We start from the raw sequence: 19,522 nt of genomic DNA, 5'->3' as shown, positions 1-19,522 counted from the left end.
GGGAACAGTCCCTATTCTGCTCTGTGTCAGTGTGTATCATGGTCTCTGTGGACAAGGAACAGTCTCTATTCTGCTCTGTGTCAGTGTGTATCAGGGGTTTTGAGGACAGGTGTCAATCCATATCTGCCAAGTGACCCTATGTAGGAGGAACAGTCCCTATTCTGCTCTGTGTCAGTGTGTATCAGGGATCATTAGGATAGGTGTCAATCCATATCTGCCAAGTGACCCTATGTAGGGGGAACAGTCTCTATTCTGCTCTGTCAGTGTGTATCAGGGATCATTAGGACAGGTGTCAATCCATATCTGCCAAGTGACCCTATGTAGGGGGAACAGTCCCTATTCTGCTCTGTGTCAGTGTGTATCATGGTCTCTGTGGACAAGGAACAGTCTCTATTCTGCTCTGTGTCAGTGTGTATCAGGGATCATTAGGACAGGTGTCAATCCATATCTGCCAAGTGACCCTATGTAGGAGGAACAGTCCCTATTCTGCTCTGTGTCAGTGTGTATCAGGGATCATTAGGATAGGTGTCAATCCATATCTGCCAAGTGACCCTATGTAGGGGGAACAGTCTCTATTCTGCTCTGTCAGTGTGTATCAGGGATCATTAGGACAGGTGTCAATCCATATCTGCCAAGTGACCCTATGTAGGGGGAACAGTCTCTATTCTGCTCTGTCAGTGTGTATCAGGGATCATTAGGACAGGTGTCAATCCATATCTGCCAAGTGACCCTATGTAGGAGGAACAGTCCCTATTCTGCTCTGTGTCAGTGTGTATCAGGGATCATTAGGATAGGTGTCAATCCATATCTGCCAAGTGACCCTATGTAGGGGGAACAGTCCCTATTCTGCTCTGTGTCAGTGTGTATCATGGTCTCTGTGGACAAGGAACAGTCTCTATTCTGCTCTGTGTCAGTGTGTATCAGGGGTTTTGAGGACAGGTGTCAATCCATATCTGCCAAGTGACCCTATGTAGGGGGAACAGTCTCTATTCTGCTCTGTGTCAGTGTGTATCAGGGGTTTTGAGGACAGGTGTCAATCCAAATCTGCCAAGTGACCCTATGTAGGGGGAACAGTCCCTATTCTGCTCTGTGTCAGTGTGTATCAGGGCTGGGCTTTGAGGACAGGTGTCAATGTTAGGTGATGTCTGCCCTTTATGGATTAAAAGCAGACTCTGCATCAACTGTGCAATTTTCCATGGGAGTTTTGCCATGGATCCCCCTCTGGCATGCCACAGTCCAGGTGTTAGTCCCCTTGAAACAACTTTTCCATCACTATTGTGGCCAGAAAGAGTCCCTGTTGTTTTTAAAATTCGCCTGCCCATTGAAGTCAATGGCGGTTCGCGCGGTTCGCGTTCGCCGTTCGCGAACCGAAAATTCCGGGTTCGCGACAACACTAAATATAAGGCTTGCATTTCATTTTTTTCACATTGAAATTTGCCAGATTGGTTATGTTGCCTTTTGAGACCGTATGGTAGCCCAGAAATAAGAATTACCCCCATGATGGCATACCATTTGCAAAAGTAGACAACCCAAAGTATTGCAAATGGGGTATGTCCAGTCATTTTTAGTAGCCACTTAGTCACAAACACTGGCCAAATATTAGTTTTTTCCTTTTTCACACAAAAACAAATATGAATGCTAACTTTGGCCAGTGTTTATGACCGGGTATAGCTCCCCAGCGGCCCTAGCAGGAAAACGGTACTATACCTAACCTATTAAGTCATTTAGCTAACAGCCTCACAGCCCCTAGCAATACCGGCCTTATGACCAAGCCACTAGACCCCCAGGCTTACGCGTTAATGCTGACACCCACTACCCAAAATAAAATTCCCTCAGCTCATGGCCCTTGCTTATTTAAACCCCACACAAATGTCACACATTGGCCAAGTTTAACGTTATGTATAAACTGTATTGTCTACACTGTTACCTCTCTTCTGTAAAACTCAACGGTCACACTGAATCCATGACCTGAGTCAAAAATAAAGAATAAAAAAAAAAAAGTGTGAGAAATTAAGAAATTATGTTATTTTTCAAGTTCTACATTACATTTTAACCCCTTAACGCCGTTACGGCGTTCTATGCCGTCCCCATTTAAATGGGCTTTGAAGTCTACTTACCTCCACCGCGATCCTCTTCGGGAGGACTGCCTGACAGCCCAGGAAGCACTCCCATGGCAAATCAGGCCCCTGGGGGCCATGTGATTGCGCTCAAAGAGCCGATCACATGGCCCCCTATAGCTGGCTCTGGATCTTCTAGCAGGGGGACTGTCTGAAATGTACTGAAAATGGGGACTGTCTGAAATGCTGGTGGGAAATGTAAAAAAAAAAAACAGGTTTAAAATAAATTAAATGTATTTTTATACATATATATATATATATATATATATATATATATATATATATATATATATATATATATATATATATATATATATATATAATACTATATACACACATCTTATATATATGTAACGTCATACGTAGTGTATTTTAATGTTAATATAAGTATATATATATATATCAGAATACACTTAGAATGACGTTACATATATATTAGATATAAATTATATATAATACATCTATATATATTTATATATACACGTATAATTACAAAAATAAATAAATAAAATAATAATAAAATAATTTTTTACAAAATTAAATAAATTATATACATATGTAATTTCATTCTAACTGTATTTTGTTATTAATGTATATACATTCTATTTATATCTATATATACAATACAAATAACCGCAAATATATATATATATATATATATATATATATATATATATATATATACACATAAATATATATAATTACATAAATAACTACATAAGTGCACATTTATTTTTGTGTTCAGCGAAGTCTCCCAAGTATAACAGTACCCCCCATGTACAGGTTTTATGGTTGTAACTGATCGACGGGCACCCTGACTGGATACCTTCGTTGGAGGATGCTCCTAGCACTTCCTGAGGGCTTCCAGGAAAGTTAGAGAGTCAAATATAAGGCTTGCATTTCATTTTTTTCACATTGAAATTTGCCAGATTGGTTATGTTGCTTTTTGAGACCGTATGGTAGCCCATAAATAAGAATTACCCCCATGATGGCATACCATTTGCAAAAGTAGACAACCCAAAGTATTGCAAATGGGGTATGTCCAGTCATTTTTAGTAGCCACTTAGTCACAAACACTGGCCAAATATTAGTTTTTTCCTTTTTCACACAAAAACAAATATGAATGCTAACTTTGGCCAGTGTTTATGACTAAGTGACTACTACAAAAGTAGTCTACTTTTGCAAAGGGTATGCCATCATGGGGGTAATTCTCATTCCTGGGCTACCACACGGTCTCAAAGGTAAAATTACTAATCTGGCAAATTTCAATGTGAAAAACCTGGAAAATGGAATGTGCTATATTTGACCCTTTAACTTTCCAAAACATCGTAAAAACTGTTAATGGAGGCTATTGTTGTACTCGTGAGACTTTGCTAAATCCAAATATGTGCTTTTTTGCAGTAAAAGCTGTAATAAACGTTTAACTCGCAAGTTGGAATAAACTTGGAATTAATAATAACATTAATAACTAAAAATAATAACTTAAAATAATAACTTAAAAACTGATTGTAAAGTCAGAGTCCACACTCCTTGCTTTCGGCAATTCAATAATATTTATTAAGAGAGGCTAATTAAACAAATAAACAATACATATACATTTGAAATAGGCTAGTATATGTTGCTACTAAAACTAGTCATTAACTGAATGGAAAGTAGGCTAAATTAACAAAGCAATACAGGCATAGACACATGATACAGTTACCACTCCATCGATCAGCAGCTGAGAGTAAGAGAGAGAGAGGGTGTGTATAGTGGGGAGAGGGGAGAGAGAGAGAAGGTGAGGAGGGTGAATTCAAAGAGAGAGAAAATGTGCTATTCACAGGGCTTTAACCCCTTAAGGACCAAACTTCTGGAATAAAAGGGAATCATGACATGTCACACATGTCACGTGTCCTTAAGGGGTTAAACAGGTTAGGCCCTCCTTCTGCTGGACACACCTCCCTTAGTCAATCCCTTAGGATGTAACAGAACCAGAGTGCCTCCTGGGGGAAGGGGGATTGCATTGGAAGGGAATGGAGGAGGAGTTTATCAACAACCCAACTGATTTTGCCTGGTGAAGGCCATGTGCTTCACAGAGGACTCCATTATTGCCTAAGGGTAGAATGGGGGCTTGAATCCCTGTATTAGAACACAATAACACTTCATTGGCATACAGTTTGGCTGTTAATCACATCCCCCCACTTATTACAAAAGCTAACAGTATTATTATTATTATTATTATTATTATTATGATGATATTTATAGAGCGCCTTCAAATTCCGCGGCGCTTTACAATGGGTGGACGAACAGACATGTAGTTGTAACCAGACAAGTTGGACACACAGGAACTGAGGGGTTGAGGGCCCTGCTCAATGAGCTTACATGCTAGAGGGAGTGGGGTAAAATTACACAAAAGGTAAGGATAGTATTAGACTAGTGACAGTTGCAGAAGAGGAATCCGTTGGGAGCTATTAACAGTTTAATTGATACGCTTTTATGAAGAAGTGGGTCTTTAACTATTTTTTGAAGGAGTGGAGACTGGGTGAGCATCTAACGGAAAATGGAAGCGAGTTCCACAGGATCGGTGCAGCCCTCGAGAAGTCTTGAAGGCGAGCATCAGAGGTGGGAGTACGGACAGAAGATAGACGTAAGTCTTCAGCAGATCGTAAGGGCCTAGACGGGACATACTTGTGTATAAGGGAGGATAGATAGGTGGGAGCAGCATTATGTAGAGATTTGAAAGCAAGAACCAGAATTTTAAATTGAGCTCTATATTTTATAGGAAGCCAATGTAGGGACTGACAGAAGGGTGAGGCATGGGAGGTGCGGGCGGACAGGAAGATGAGCCTCGCTGCCACATTCATTATGGACTGTAACGGCGCAAGTTGGGAGCACGTAAGACCACTGAGAAGCGGATTACAGTAGTCAAGGCAAGAAAGGACAGTGGAATGGACCAACACCTTAGTCGCATCTGGCATTAAGTAGGGGCGGATGCGCGCAATATTTTTGAGATGGAAATGACAGGATTTGGCGATAGATTGAACATGAGGCTTGAAGGAGAGGTCGGAGTCAAAGAGAACACCTAGGCAGTGAGCCTGCGTGGTGGAGCTGATGGTAGCACCATTGACTTGGAGGGAGACAGACACAGGAGTAACAACACTTGAGGGAGGAAAGACCAGTTTTGGTCAAGTTTAGTTTAAGGAAGTGGGCAGCCATCCAGTTAGAAACAGCAGAGAGGCAGTCAGAGACACTAGTCAAGAGAGACGGGGAGAGATCAGGAGAGGACAGGTAGATTTGTGTGTCATCTGCATAGAAATGATATTGGAAGCCAAAGGCGCTAATGAGTTTACCAAGGGAGGCAGTATAGATGGTAGACTGAACCTTGGGGGACACCAACAGAGATGAGTTGGGGAGAAGAAGCAGAGCCAGAGAAAGAAACACTGAAAGAGCGTTGGGAGAGGTAGGAGGAGCACCAGGAGAGAGCAATATCTTGTTAGCCGATATTGCTGAGGATGAGAAGAAGCTGTTGATGATCAACAGTGTCAAAAGCCACAGACAGGTCAAGGAGAATTAGGATAGAGTAGTGACCACGAGATTTTGCAGCGAGTAGATCATTGGATACTTTGGTCAGCGCCGTTTCCACAGAGTGCTTAGCGCGGAAACCAGACTGAAGCGGGTCTAGCAGAAAGTTGGACTCGAGGAAGTCTGTCAATCTCGCATACACAATTCTTTCAAGGATCTTGGATGCAAAAGGCAGTAGCGAGATAGGACGATAGTTGGATGGGGAGTTACGGTCAAGATTGGGCTTCTTTAGAATTGGGGTTACAGTTGCATGTTTGAAGGGTGATGGAAATATACCAGAGGAGAGAGATTGAGAATTTTAGTGAGAGGTGGAGAAAGAGAAGACAAAGTACGGATGAGATGTGAGGGAATTGGATCTAGGGAGCAGGTGGTGGGGCGGGAGGACTGGAGCAGAGCAGAAACCTCTTCCAATGTAGCGAGTGCGAATGAACATAAAACAGCAGAGGGAGAGAGATCTCTTCTCTGATTGTAGAGATCTTGTCAGTGAAGTGAGTTGCAAAGTCTGAGGCGGTCAAGTTAGTAGGTGGAGGAGGAACAGCAGGGCGAAGAAGAGAGTTAAATGTGTGAAATAGTCATTTGGGTTCGCGGGAGAGTGTGGTTATGAGGGTATTGAAGTAATTAACTTTTGCAGAGGAAGAGCCAAGCTGTATGAGCTCAGCATAAATTTTATAGTGGAGAAAGTCAGATGCACAGTGAGTCTTTCTCCAACAGCGTTTAGCAGTTCTGGAGCATTTTTGGAGGTATCGAGTGAGCTTGGTGTGCCAGGGTTGTTGTTGGGGGGGCCTGCGGCGTTTAAATGTACAAGGTGCCATTATGTCTAGTTGAGAGGAGAGGGTGGAATTGTAGAAGGAGGTTTCAGAACTAGGACAGGTGAGGTTTGAGATAGGTAAAAGGAGAGTTTGGAGATTAGTGGGGAAATGCTCTAGGTCAAGACATTGGAGGTTTCTGTGAGAGTGATATTCAGATGGTGGTGTCAATTGGGTCTTAGGTATGCCAATGTCAAAAGTCAGCAGATGGTGGTCAGATAGAGGAAAATGAATATTGGATAGATTAGAGGCAGTACAGAGGTTGGTGAAGGCAAGATCAAGAGTGTTTCCTGCTGTATGGGTTGCTAAATTGGACCATTGCGTAAGGCCAAAGGAGGAGGTTACAGAGAGCAGATGAGAGGCATCAGTGCAATTGGGGTTATTGATTGGGATATTGAAATCCCCAAGTATAAGGGAAGAAGTGCTAGATGAGAGGAAGTGGGGAAGCCAGGAAGAAAAGTGCTAAATGAATAGTTTAGGATAACCGGGGTGGCAGTAGATGATAGCAGGATTAAAGGAGTGGGTTTAAATAGGCGGACAGTGTGAACTTCAAAAGAAGAAAAGGATAGGGCAGGGGGAGTTATGATTGGTTGAAATGTACCTTGAGGGGAGAGAAGGATGCCTACGCCGCCTCCTTTACAGTCTGGGAGTGTGAGTGAATTGTAGCCCACCAAAACATAAAGAGGCAGGAGTAGCACTATCAGAGGGGGACAGCCAGGTCTCTGTAAGTGCAAGCAGTGTGAGTGAGTTTGAGATGAAAAAGTCATGTATGGTTGTTGATTTTAAATTACTGCAGATGGAGTGGGCATTCCAGAGTGCACAATGAATTTTGGTAAGTGAGGGTAAAGGGCAGGGTATTGTGATGAGGTTTGTGGGGTTTCTGGTTGTCTTAGTGTGTGTAGAGAAGGTGAAGGGCCCTGGATTGGGAGAGACATCACCAGCTGCTAGAAGTAGGAGGAGAGAAAGTGACAGGAGGTGTGAATGGGTTTTGTATGCATGGGGTCTAGGATGAGATCGACTGTGGGTTGGAGTGAGAGAGTAGAAAAATGAGTGTAAGGCATGAGATGAGAGAAGGGGGGAGTGTAGCAGGGAAGGGCATATGTGGATGGGGGGATGAGTGACATTTACAGCTAAAATGTGAGGCAGAACTACAATTTATTTTTATTTTTTTTAGATTTTTCACAGTTTTTTTATTTTATTCATAATAAATTATGTTTCATATATGAATAGTTCATGTGAAATTAAAGCCCTGTTTCTCCTGAACAAAATGATGTATAATAAGTGCGGGGGCACTTTATACGAAAGAGGTGAATTACGGTTGAACAGACATATAGCGCAAATTCCAGTTTTTGTTTACATTTTGTTTTGATCAGAACGTGTACTATTGACTCCATCCTGAAGGGGTTAACTGTGAATAATACATTTTACTGTTCTAAAACACTCATATTTGTGTAGAGTAATGACTCATGAGTACAACAGTACCCCTCATGTACAGGTTTTATGGTGATTTGGAAAGTTACAGGGTCAAATTTAAGATCTGCCATTTTCTGTTTTTGTAAATTGCTATTTGCCAGATTGGCTATGTTGCCTTTGAGACAGTATGGCAGCCCAGAAATAAAAATTAATCCCACCACAACATACCATTTGAAAAAGTAGACAACCCAGGGTATTCAAAATGGGGTAAGACCAGTCTTTTGTTGTAGCCACTTACCAAAGTTATCGTTCATATTTGTTTTTTGCATTTTGTTACCCAAAAACTGCACTTTTACTGGTGATTTAACCACTTATGGACTGAGCCAAATGTACACGTTGTGATCAAAGCAAAACATAAACAAAACCTAGAATTTGACTATATGTGTTTTTAAACGTAATCCACCTCTTTCATATTAAATGCACCCCCCCTTATTATTTATCATTTTATTCAGGGGAAACAGGGCTTTCATTTAACATAAAATATTTAGCTATGACACATAATTTAATATGAATAATCTAAAAATATAAAAAAATGGGAGAAAATAAAAAATGTTATATTTTTTAGTTCTACCTGACAATTTAACTGTGAATGTCATAATACTGTTTGCTTTTACAGCAATAAAATACACATATTTGTATTCAGCGATGTCTCGTGTGTAAAACAGTACCCCTTATGTACAGGTTTTATTGTGTCTTGGGAAGTTACGGGGTCAAATCTAGTATGGTACATTTTTCAGTTTTTTCACATTGAAATTCGAAAGATTGGTTATTTTGCCTTTAAGACCGTATGATAGCCCAGGAATGAGAATTACCCCCATGATGGCATACCATTTGCAATAGTAGGCATCCCAAAGTATTGCAAATGGGGTATGTTCAGTCTTTTTTAGTAGCCACTTGGTGACAAACACTGGCCAAAGTTAGTGTTAATATTTGTTTGTGTGTGAAAAATGCAAAAAACTAATTTAAATGCCAATTTTGGCCAGTGTTTGTGACTAAGTGGCTTCTAAAAAAGACTGGACATGCCCATTTTGAAATACCTTGGGTTGTCTACTATTGCAAATGGTATGCCATCATGGGGTAATTCTCATTCCTGGGCAACCATACGGTCTCAAAGGCAACGTGACCAATCTGGCGAATTTCAATGTGAAAAAACTGAAACGCAAGCCTTATATTTGACTCTCTAACTTTTGAATACACCATAAAATCTGTACATGAGGGGACTGTCTGTCTGGGTTGTCAGGCAGGTCCCTCAAATTAGAATTGATAAAATCCAAAGTTATGTAAAATTAATAGTTAAATATATATACTGAACAAATGTATAAACGCAACACTTTTGTTTTTGCCCCCATTTTTATGAGCTGAACTGAAATACTTTTTCTATGTACACAAAAGGCCTATTTCTCTGAAATATTGTTCACAAATCTGTCTAAGTCTGTGTTAGTGAGCACTTCTCCATTGCCGAGATAATCCATCCACCTCACAGGTGTGGCATATCAAGATTATAGATGATTAGACAGCATGATTATTGCACAGGCCACAATAAAAGGCCAATCTAAAATTATATGTTTACCATATGTGCCTTTATAGTAAACTATATATTCTAATATATTCTCTGCATGGTGCAGTCAGGGCCGCCATCAGGGCATGACAACCATAACAGTTGTCATGGGCCCGGTGGTCCTGGGGGGCCCGGAGTACTCTGGCAGTCCGAGCCTCACATTCCTTACGTGCACATATATATCGCAATTTTCGCTGAATATATGTGCACTGAGGGCCCCCTGCTACCTGTACATTGCAGAGGGAGGCCCAGCAGCACACTATGTCCTCCTTTCCAGCTGCTCTCTGTAAATTTCCAGCGTCTTGCGGCCGCCAGAGTGTTGCCACCGGTTACCATGGCAACGCTCTGCAGAGCACGCAGGCTGGTCTCGTGAGAGTTCATCAGAGAGGAGCTGGAAAGGAAGACAGTGTGTGCTGCTGGGCCCCCCTCTGCAATGTACCGCGGCTGGCTCCCTCCACCATGCCACTGGACCACCAGGGAATGCAATCTCCCCCCTCCATGGCAAGGTAAGAAGCAGGGAGGGGGGAATAAAATGTAAATATACAAAAAAAAATCCCTTCCCCCCCCTATTTTACACACACACACTGCATCCTTACAAGCACACACTCTGCATTACACACACACACTACATTCACTAAACACAATCTGCATTACACACATACACTACATTCACTAAACACACTCTGCACTACACACACACTACATTCACTAAAAACACTCTGCACTACACAGACACTCTACATTTACTAAACACACTTTTCCCTACACACACACACACTCTACATTCACTATACACACGTTGCACTCACTACAAACACACTACATTTACTAAACACACTTTGCACTCACTACAAACACTGCATTCACTATACACATACTCTGCACTCATCACAATCACTACATTAACTATACACATTTTTGCATTCACTACAATCACACTACATGAACTATACACACTTTGCTCTAACTACAATCACTATACATACTTTGCACTCACTGCAAACACACTACATTCACTATACACATTTTGCATTCACCACAATCACACTACATGCACTACGCACACTTTGCACTCACTACAAACACACTACATTCACTACAAACACTACATGCACTATGCACACTACATCCACTACAAAACCACACTCTGCATTCACTGTACACACACTACACCCACAAAAAAACACACACTCTGCATTCACTATACACACCTACATTCACTACACACACACTCTGCATCTAATGCATGTATACAAACATGACATACATTACACACAATGTACACACTGCATCAATGACACACATACCACATCTACTACACACAGTCTACATCCACTATACACACTGCATCCATGACACACATTCTACATCCACGATATATACACACACACACATACTTCATCCTTGTGGGCAGACTTGGGGCTGGCCCCCCGGGGCCCAGATCTTAAACTGTGTCAGGGGCCCTAAAATTTCTGATGGCAGCCCTGGGTGCAGTTTCAGTTATATTTCCTTGTACAATCTAATGGTTTTTCTTCTGCATCTTCGTAGGTTCAGTCACCAACTGCCCTGGAGAACCATGTGCACCTGGAGGTGGAGGAGATGTGACCAACCCTCCCCCTGTCCCCACTCCTCCAGATGTGACTGATCCACCACCTGTCACCACCCCCTCAAGAACCGAAATTGACCTCAACTTCTGTGCTACTAAGATTGATGGGTTTTATGTAAATCCTGTAAACCCCAACGGGTTTTATCAGTGTGCTTCTGGCCAGACCCATGCCTCCCAATGTGCGGCTGGAACAGTATTTGATGAGAGTTGTAAATGTTGCAATTGGCCCTGAACACTCTGTTCAATAAACCTATACATCAATATGCAACCTAATGTGTCTGCACATCTGTGATGTGAATGCTATCATCCTTAAGAGGAGAAGCGTGACTGCTAAGTGGATGGATGGAAGCATGTGTCTGTGTGTGTAAAGGTAGGACATCAAATTGGGAAACATAGGGAATACAGATACTTCAAATGCAGTTTGTCTGTTGCAAAACCTGAATTGTCTGAGAATGCTGGGATTTGTAGTAGATAAACATCTGGATTCCACAATCGCTGCTTAATTACATGTACAAAACAACTTAACAAGACATTAAGTGTATTTAACACAGAATATAGTTTTACTCATAATTTTTAATAGGAACAAAACATCAAAGATACTTGCTCATATATAAGTATATAGAGAGATATATTGCTTGGTTTCTTAGAGGAGGTGTTGTCCACGGTCAGTCATCATGAGACTTGTATCAAATCAATTTTTTTCATCACTTATTGACAGTTACATAAATGGTTTAATTACATTTTAAACGGATACATTTCTTTCTCTGTTTTTGCAGGCTTGCAGCCAGTGGCGTACACACAACCCATGGGGCCCTGTTGCGAAAACTAACACTAACACACACACACACACTCTAATACTAACACACATACACACACATGTTTTTTTAAAATGTGATCCCCCAGCCTCCCTACCTTTGGGAGTGCTGAGGGGATACACTGGGCTCCAGTGGTGCTGCTGGGTGGATCCGGTCCTGCAGGTGGCGAGGGAGCATTCTCCCCTGAGCGCTCTCTGCCTAGTACCCTCGCGCGCCGCTTACTGATGCCGTAACCGGAATTATGTCATATTCCAACTCTCGCATCTGCACTATGCCCCCCTTAATACCGTCTCTTTCGCCCCATACTAAAGAATCAATCTGCAACAATACAGCCCCTGCTTCCATCACAATAAAGCCCCATTCTCCCACAATACTGCCCCTATCCCCCACTCACCAAAGTCCCTATCCCCACCACAATACTGCCTCTATTCCCCAATACTACTCCTATCTCCCCTTGACTAAAGCCCTTGTCCCACACACAGTACTGCCCCAATCTGCCTACTAAAACCCTATTGTACAGCGCTACATACTTTCTTGGCACTATATATAATATAATAATAATTATTATTATTATTATTAAGTCCCTATCCCACACAATTCTGCCTCTGTCCCCCACACTAAAGCACAGTGACAAAGAAAGGGGCTGGTGGGCAAGTAAGAGACACAGGGGGGGATGTAAGACACTAAAGGGGGATATAGTACACTAGAGGGTGTGTAACACACACGGATAACACATTCAAGAGGGGTTATGTAACACTAAAGAAGGTAAGAAATTCAAAAGAGGGGTTACGACTCACACAGGTGAAGATAATTTTTTTTTTGGGGGGGGGGGGGATGTGGAGGCAAAATGCATATTCGCCTGTGTAGCCGAAAATCCTTGTACCGCTCCTGGAAGCACCTACAGTGTCTGAGTAACTCTGGTGTTACTAGGCAGCAATGTAAACACTGAAAAGGCAGCGTTTACATTGAAGAGACTGCAGGGACATGATATAGACACCAGAACAGCTACATTAAGCTGTAGTTGTACTGGTGACTATAATGTCCCTTTAAAGTTTATGATGTCTTCCCCCAGTCAGCAGCCTGTATTCCCCAGAACTTAGCTCACATTACTCTCAGTGGACCAGTACTCACTGAGAGACTGACTGTCAACATAATTTCCTAAAATGTAAGTTTTTTTCATTAGGACTGAAACATGAATCTTTCGAAAGTATTTTTAGTCCATTATCTGTGAGATGTAAAGGGCTGCTCCAAGCATCATGGAACTTCAGGATTTGAAGTAGTTATTGTGCCTGGAGTCTTTATGTGCAGCAGTTCACATTTCACAGTGTGCTCTAGTGGTTATGATGCATGGAGTAACCCTTTAAGACTCTGTAAAGGAGGAGTGACCAAATCGTAGTGTGACAAAGAATCTACGTTTGTGGTACCCATGTTAAAGAAACCCTATAGGGCCCTAGTTATTCACCATTTAGGTGCCTCAAGAGGTACTACTCGAGAGAACTTATCTGGTTTCCCACGCCTCGATGCTCTCTATGCGGCATACCCCACCTTCTTGGTTGAGATCATCAAGCTTGATGCTCTCCGCCAATCCATTGTTTTCCCATAGAAAAGCATTGAGAGGCTAGTGCACATGCTGCAAAACACCACGCTGCACCAATCAGATGGTCTTCCCAGACCATTTGACTGAAATAGCAGAGTTTCAATCTGATATTTTATGAAAGCACCTACCGTATATACTCGAGTATAAGCCGAGTTTTTCAGCACATTTTTTGTGCTGAAAAACCCCAACTCGGCTTATACTCGAGTCAATAGTCTGTATTATGGCAATTTGCATTGCCATAATACAGACTGGGGGGGAGAGGGGTGCTGGCAGAGCTGTACTTACCTTTCCTGCAGCTCCTGTCAGCTCCCTTCTCCTCTGCGCCGTCCGTTCAGCACCTCGGTCAGCTCCCAGTGTAAATCTCGCGAGAGCCGCGGCTCTCGCGAGATTTACACTGGGAGCTGACAGAAGAGCTGCACGGACGGCGCAGAGGAGGAGAAGAGAGCTGACAAGAGCTGCAGGAAAGGTAAGTACAGCTCTGACAGCCCCCTTCTTCCCCCACTGAACTGCCAATGCTGGACCACCAGGGAAGGAGCCCCCCTCCCTGCCATGAATCAAGCAGGGAGGGGGGACGAAAAAAAAAAATGAATAATAATAAAATAAAAAAGTTAATTAAATTAAATAATAAGAAATAATAAATAAAAAAAAATTAAAATATATTTTTTTAAAAAAATAATAAAATTGCCCACCCCCCACCAAGGCTCTTCAACACACACACACACTGCATTCATACACAATGCATTCATACACACTGCACTCATACACACTGCACTCATACACACTGCACTCATACACACTGCACTCATACACACACTGCACTACTACACACACTGCACGCATACACACACGCTGCACTCATATACACACACTGTAAATAAATATTCAATTAATATTTTTTTTTAGGATCTAATTTTATTTAGAAATTTACCAGTAGCCGCTGCATTTCCCACCCTAGTCTTATACTCGAGTCAATAAGTTTTCCCAGTTTTTTGGGGTAAAATTAGGGGCCTCGGCTTATATTCGGGTCGGCTTATACTCGAGTATATACGGTATATTGGCTGTCTTATTGACAGTCACTAGAGGCAGGTTAACCCTAAAAATGTAAACATTGTCATTCCTACAGTGTTAAAAATTGAGATGAAGTAGTCTGGGTGCCGGCATACACTATGTGACGCAGACTTTCTCTGTTATATCTACTGTCCCTATATCTGAAGGAATTATTAGCAGACTTTATGCCTATATTTATATTCTAATATATTTACTAATCACTCATTCCCAAGTTATTAATTAATACCAGCTCTAGCTTTCAGTACACTGTTACGCTATGCTGACTGGAAAAAGATTTTATACAAAGGAAGAGGAAAAACAAAATTATTATTTTATTTATTCTAAAAAGAATAAGAAGTATGAGATAATGGTTTGATGCAAAGGACAATTTGTAGCTAACCATTGAAAAAAAAAAAGGCATAACAAAATAGAGATTTTTTTTTAGAGAAACACAAAAGGGGCAAATATCAAATGAGCCCAGAGATAAGAGAGAATGTTTGGTTTCACATAAACAACTCAAACTCCTTAAAAAAAAAAAAAAGGAAACTCCTAGGAGCAACAGGAGGATTAGAGGATAGTGATGTTGTGAACATAACATTTTCGGTTCGCGAACGGCGAACGCGAACTTCCGCAAATGTTCGCGAATGGGCGAACCGCCATAGACTTCAATAGGCAGGTGAATTTTAAAACCCACAGGGACTCTTTCTGGCAACAAAAGTGATGGAAAAGTTGTTTCAAGGGGACTAACACCTGGACTGTGGCATGCCGGAGGGGGATCCATGGCAAAACTCCCATGGAAAATTACATAGTTGATGCAGAGTCTGGTTTTAATCCATAAAGGGCATAAATCACCTAACATTCCTAAATTGTTTGGAATAACGTACTTTAAAACATCAGGTATGATGTTGTATCGATCAGGCAGTGTAAGGGTTACGCCCGCTTCACAGTGACAGACCAAACTCCCCGTTTAACGCACCGCAAACAGTCCATTCCATTGGCACAACCGCAAACTCCCCATTTGCACAAGGTTGGATACCAAGCTAGCCATGTCCTGTTCCTTGTCCTCACTTATGTCATTGAAGGTCCCCTCCTCCACCCAGCCACGTACAACACCAAGGGTCCGTGAAAGGTGACAACAAGCCCTCTGTATTTTTTTTTTAAATGTACACTACTGTTACACCAGATATGAGTTGCACTGGTGTGACACTGTACCCTGGCAGGCCCTGAAACGCACACGTGTGAAGGAAACTGACTGCTATTATTTCACAGTCAAATTTCTAGTTTTTTTTATGTACACTACTGTTACACCAGTGATTGGCCCACGTCATGCCTTCGCCCCCAAAACGTTCATGTGTGGGGGTGCTGGAATGACGTGGGCCAATGGGAGCCTGAATCAACTTTTGGCTCCCACTGCTCCTTTAAGAGCGAGCTCATGACTCGAGCCGTGCTCCTAGTGCCAGGCGGGCCACCTGACCGATCACTGCGGTCAGTGCACGCGGCTAAGTCTATATCATATATTTTTTTATATATCTTTACTGTGTAGTAAGTAACTGACAAAACACCAGTTTTGTGGCTACCAGTGCCCTTTTTTTGTATGCCGTTCGTGCATTTAGCCCTATTTATTCCCTTTTATTTTACCGAATAAACTGCCCAACGGCCAGACCACACGCAATGGGAGTCTGCAGCCTGTTAACCTCCCAGAAGCTGTGGTTAACCGCAACTAATTGACCTAATTAACAAATGGCTGGGTGGTCGCCGTTCGGTACAGTTCGGCTATTTGGATTCACTCACTGCTATACTGAGCCAATTGCACGAACGGCCTCGTTCGTGCATTCGAATAAGACAATCATTTTTATGCCTGAAATTGACCGATCACAAAGGACTTCCGACTAACTTTTTATCTACTGGAGGGATTTGTATTGTTTTTGAGAGTGTTTGTTTATATTTAAAGGATGCTGATTAGTAATATGTTACTTTTAGGAAGATTGATGTATATTTTTAAAGTTACAGTAAATGTGTAAAAAGTGTATTTTTCCTGCCAGTGATAATTACTTTAACCCATTGTGTTCAGTAATTATATCACAGGCAGAGGGAAGGATTTGTGTGTAATTGCTGGGAGTGTTTTACTATAATGTACGTGTTTTATTGGTCGTCTTACAAAACCCTGTGGGTAGAAAATGGGCATAAAAGCTGAGTGTTTCATTAAAACTTCAGTTCTACTTCACCCTCAATTTGGAGTCCTGTCTCTTATTGGGGGAATCTGCTACAAGGGATTGCTCATTTAAGAGCTTGTTCCTGCTTCGCTCTGTAGGAAGAGAGGTTTGGGCTGCGGTGGTTGTGGTGTCTGCTGAAGTGCTTGGAGCCCTCAGGAAGCGCTAGGAGCATCCTTCAACGGAGGTACCCAGTCAGGGTGCCAAGCGATCCGTTACAGTAATGCTTTCCTATGGACTGATTTAATGCGCGTGCGGCTCTTGCCGCGCATGCGCCTTCAGCACTGACGTCGGAAGAGAGATTTCCCCAGCGCAGAGGGAGCCCGGCGCTGGAAAAAGGTAAGTGATTAACCCCTTTAAACCTAAAGTTTTCCTGGCACTTTAGTGGTCCTTTAACTCCATGGCGATTCGACTGTGTTCATGGGATCAGAGTGCTGTTCAGAAATATTGAGCGCTCAGATCCAAGCTATCTGGGGATATGTTGAATGTGGGGGTCCAGTTGTGTGAAATTTGAGTTATGTATTTTAATGTGTTTTTTTACAGTAAAAAATGTGAAATATTTTCTGTACCTGGAGATGATTAAAGTGACACTATAGTCACCCAGACCACTCCAGCTCAATGAAGTGGTCTGGGTGCTAGGTCCCTCAGGTTTGAACTCTTGAGATGTAAACATAGCAGGTTTAGAGAAACTGATATGTTTACATTAGGGGTTAATCCAGCCTCTAGTGCAGGCATAGGCAACCTTCGGCACTGCAGATGTTTTGGACTACACCTCCCATGATGCTTTGCCAGCATTACGGGTGTAAGAGCATTATGGGGCATGTAGTCCAAAACATCGGGAGTGCCGAAGGTTGCCTATCCCTGCTCTAGTGGCTATCTTCCGGGCAGCCGCTAGAGGCGCATCTGCGACGCTGGATGCGAATTTCGCATCCATCGCGCAGAGCTTCCATAGGAAAGCATTGAGAAATGCTTTCCTATGGGCTCCTCAAATGTGCATTCCGCTCCACTCAGGAGCTGACGTCGGACGGGGAGGAGAGGGGTTTAAACCCCTTCAGCGCCACGGGAGGTGGACCCTGAGGGTGTGGGCGCCCATAGACATAGTATACATAGACGCCGAATTGACTTCTGAGCGGCGAGAAATGCGGGCACCATCTTGGGACGGGCGATGTTGACAGCAGAGGTAAGAGGAATGATAGGACTCAGTTAGTGTAGAGCAGGGATAATATGAATGGTAGTACTCAGTTAGTGTAGAGCAGGGATAATAGGAATGGTAGTACTCAGTCAGTGCAGGGATAATGAGAATGGTAGTACTCAGTCAGTGCAGGGATAATGAGAATGACAGATGGACTTTCCAAGTGTTCTTCAATACCTTGAGTAGAGCGGTGCCCGTTCCAAGATGGCGGCCCACGGCTCCTCAGCGCCAGCAGGCAGTAGGGGTCAATGCGGCATCTATGTATTCAGGGGCGGACTGAGAACCCTCAGGGCCCACGGGCAAAATAAATCAAGGGCCACCTTACAGGCCCCACCCATACTCCGCAGCAAGCGCCACCCATGTCCCGCCTCCATGCACCGCCTCCAGCCACACCCTACACAATCTTTAGACACAAGGAACAAAAGTGCAATAATCCCTTCGAGGCCCTAGAAGACTACAATTGAGGGCTAATGGGCCATGGAGGGGGGTCTTTCTAGCAGAGGCTATCTCAGTGTCCTTTAGAGAGTGTGTTAGAAAGAATCCCCTCCAGGCCCTATTGGAGACTACAATGGAGTCTAATAGGCTTGGAAGGGGGTCTTTCTAACAGATGCCATCTCAGTGTCCCTGCTGGAAACAGTCGCCTCCAGGCTCCAGTAGAGACTACAATTGAGGGCTAATGGGCCATGGAGGGGGGGAGCATTCTATCAGAGGCTATCTCAGTGTCCTTTAGAGAGTGTGTTAGAAAGAATTTTCTCCAGGTCCCATTAGAGACTACAATGGAGTCTAATGGGGCCTGGAGGGGGGTCTCTCCAACACTCTGGTTCCTATTCACAATATAGCAACACAACATAGCTCGCTGATACCTAGACCAAGTTGGCTCCTCTTACCTTAATTACTGTTGCTGGGTGGCAGTCTGTGGGCTTGCTGGAAGGCTGTGGGCTTACTGGCTGCAGCTGGCAGGCTGTGGGCTTGCTGGCAGGCTGTGGGCTTGCTGGCTACTGCCGGCAGGCTGTGGGCTTGCTGGCTGCGGCTGGCAGGCTGTGGGCTTGCTGGCTGTGGCTTGCTGGCTGGCAGGCTGTGGCTTGCTGGCTGTGGTTGGCAGGCTGTGGGCTTGCTGGCTGTAAGCTTAACTGGTGGCCTGTGGGCTGGCTGACTGGCTACTGGCCAGCCTGTGGGCTGGCTGGCCGGCCTGTGGGCTGCCTGGCTGGCCGGCCTGTGGGCTGGCTGGCTTGCTGGCTACTGGGGCACTTGTAGATTATTTAAAGAAATAATCCATGCACAATAACCACTAACTGCTCTGTGTAGTCGTTATGGTGCCAGAAGGGCCGGGCCCCCCTCCCAGAGTAAGTAGTCAAACCGTTTAAGAACAGTTTGACAACTTACCTGGGGTCTGCTGGGATATGAGGCTGTAGTAAGGTATAGGAGCAGTGGTGCAATGTGTAAGTGGTGCAGTGTGTGTGAAAGGTTCAGTGTGTGTGAGGGGGTGTAGTGTGTGAATGTGTAGGGGGTGTAGTGTGTGAATGTGTAGGGTGTGTGGGGC

The 19,522-nt window shown here is 43.3% G+C and overlaps 1 protein-coding gene across 1 annotated transcript in view; it reads left to right on the top strand.

Annotated features, from left to right (window-relative positions):
• Window positions 1-11,389, top strand: part of LOC134608600 (acidic mammalian chitinase-like) — a 96,290-nt gene extending 84,901 nt beyond the window's left edge. The window contains exon 11 of the mRNA XM_063451553.1: window positions 11,064-11,389. Within this exon, the coding sequence (XP_063307623.1) occupies window positions 11,064-11,353 (290 nt within the window). The 3' untranslated portion in view covers window positions 11,354-11,389. The remainder of the gene's footprint in view (window positions 1-11,063) is intronic.
• Window positions 11,390-19,522: the final 8,133 nt, after the last annotated feature.

The sequence above is a fragment of the Pelobates fuscus genome, chromosome 1 (genome assembly GCF_036172605.1).
Source record: "Pelobates fuscus isolate aPelFus1 chromosome 1, aPelFus1.pri, whole genome shotgun sequence".
In the NCBI taxonomy this organism is placed as follows: domain Eukaryota; kingdom Metazoa; phylum Chordata; class Amphibia; order Anura; family Pelobatidae; genus Pelobates; species Pelobates fuscus.
The sequence above is the reverse complement of the archived record's forward strand: the minus strand, read 5'-3'. Positions and strand labels throughout refer to the sequence as shown.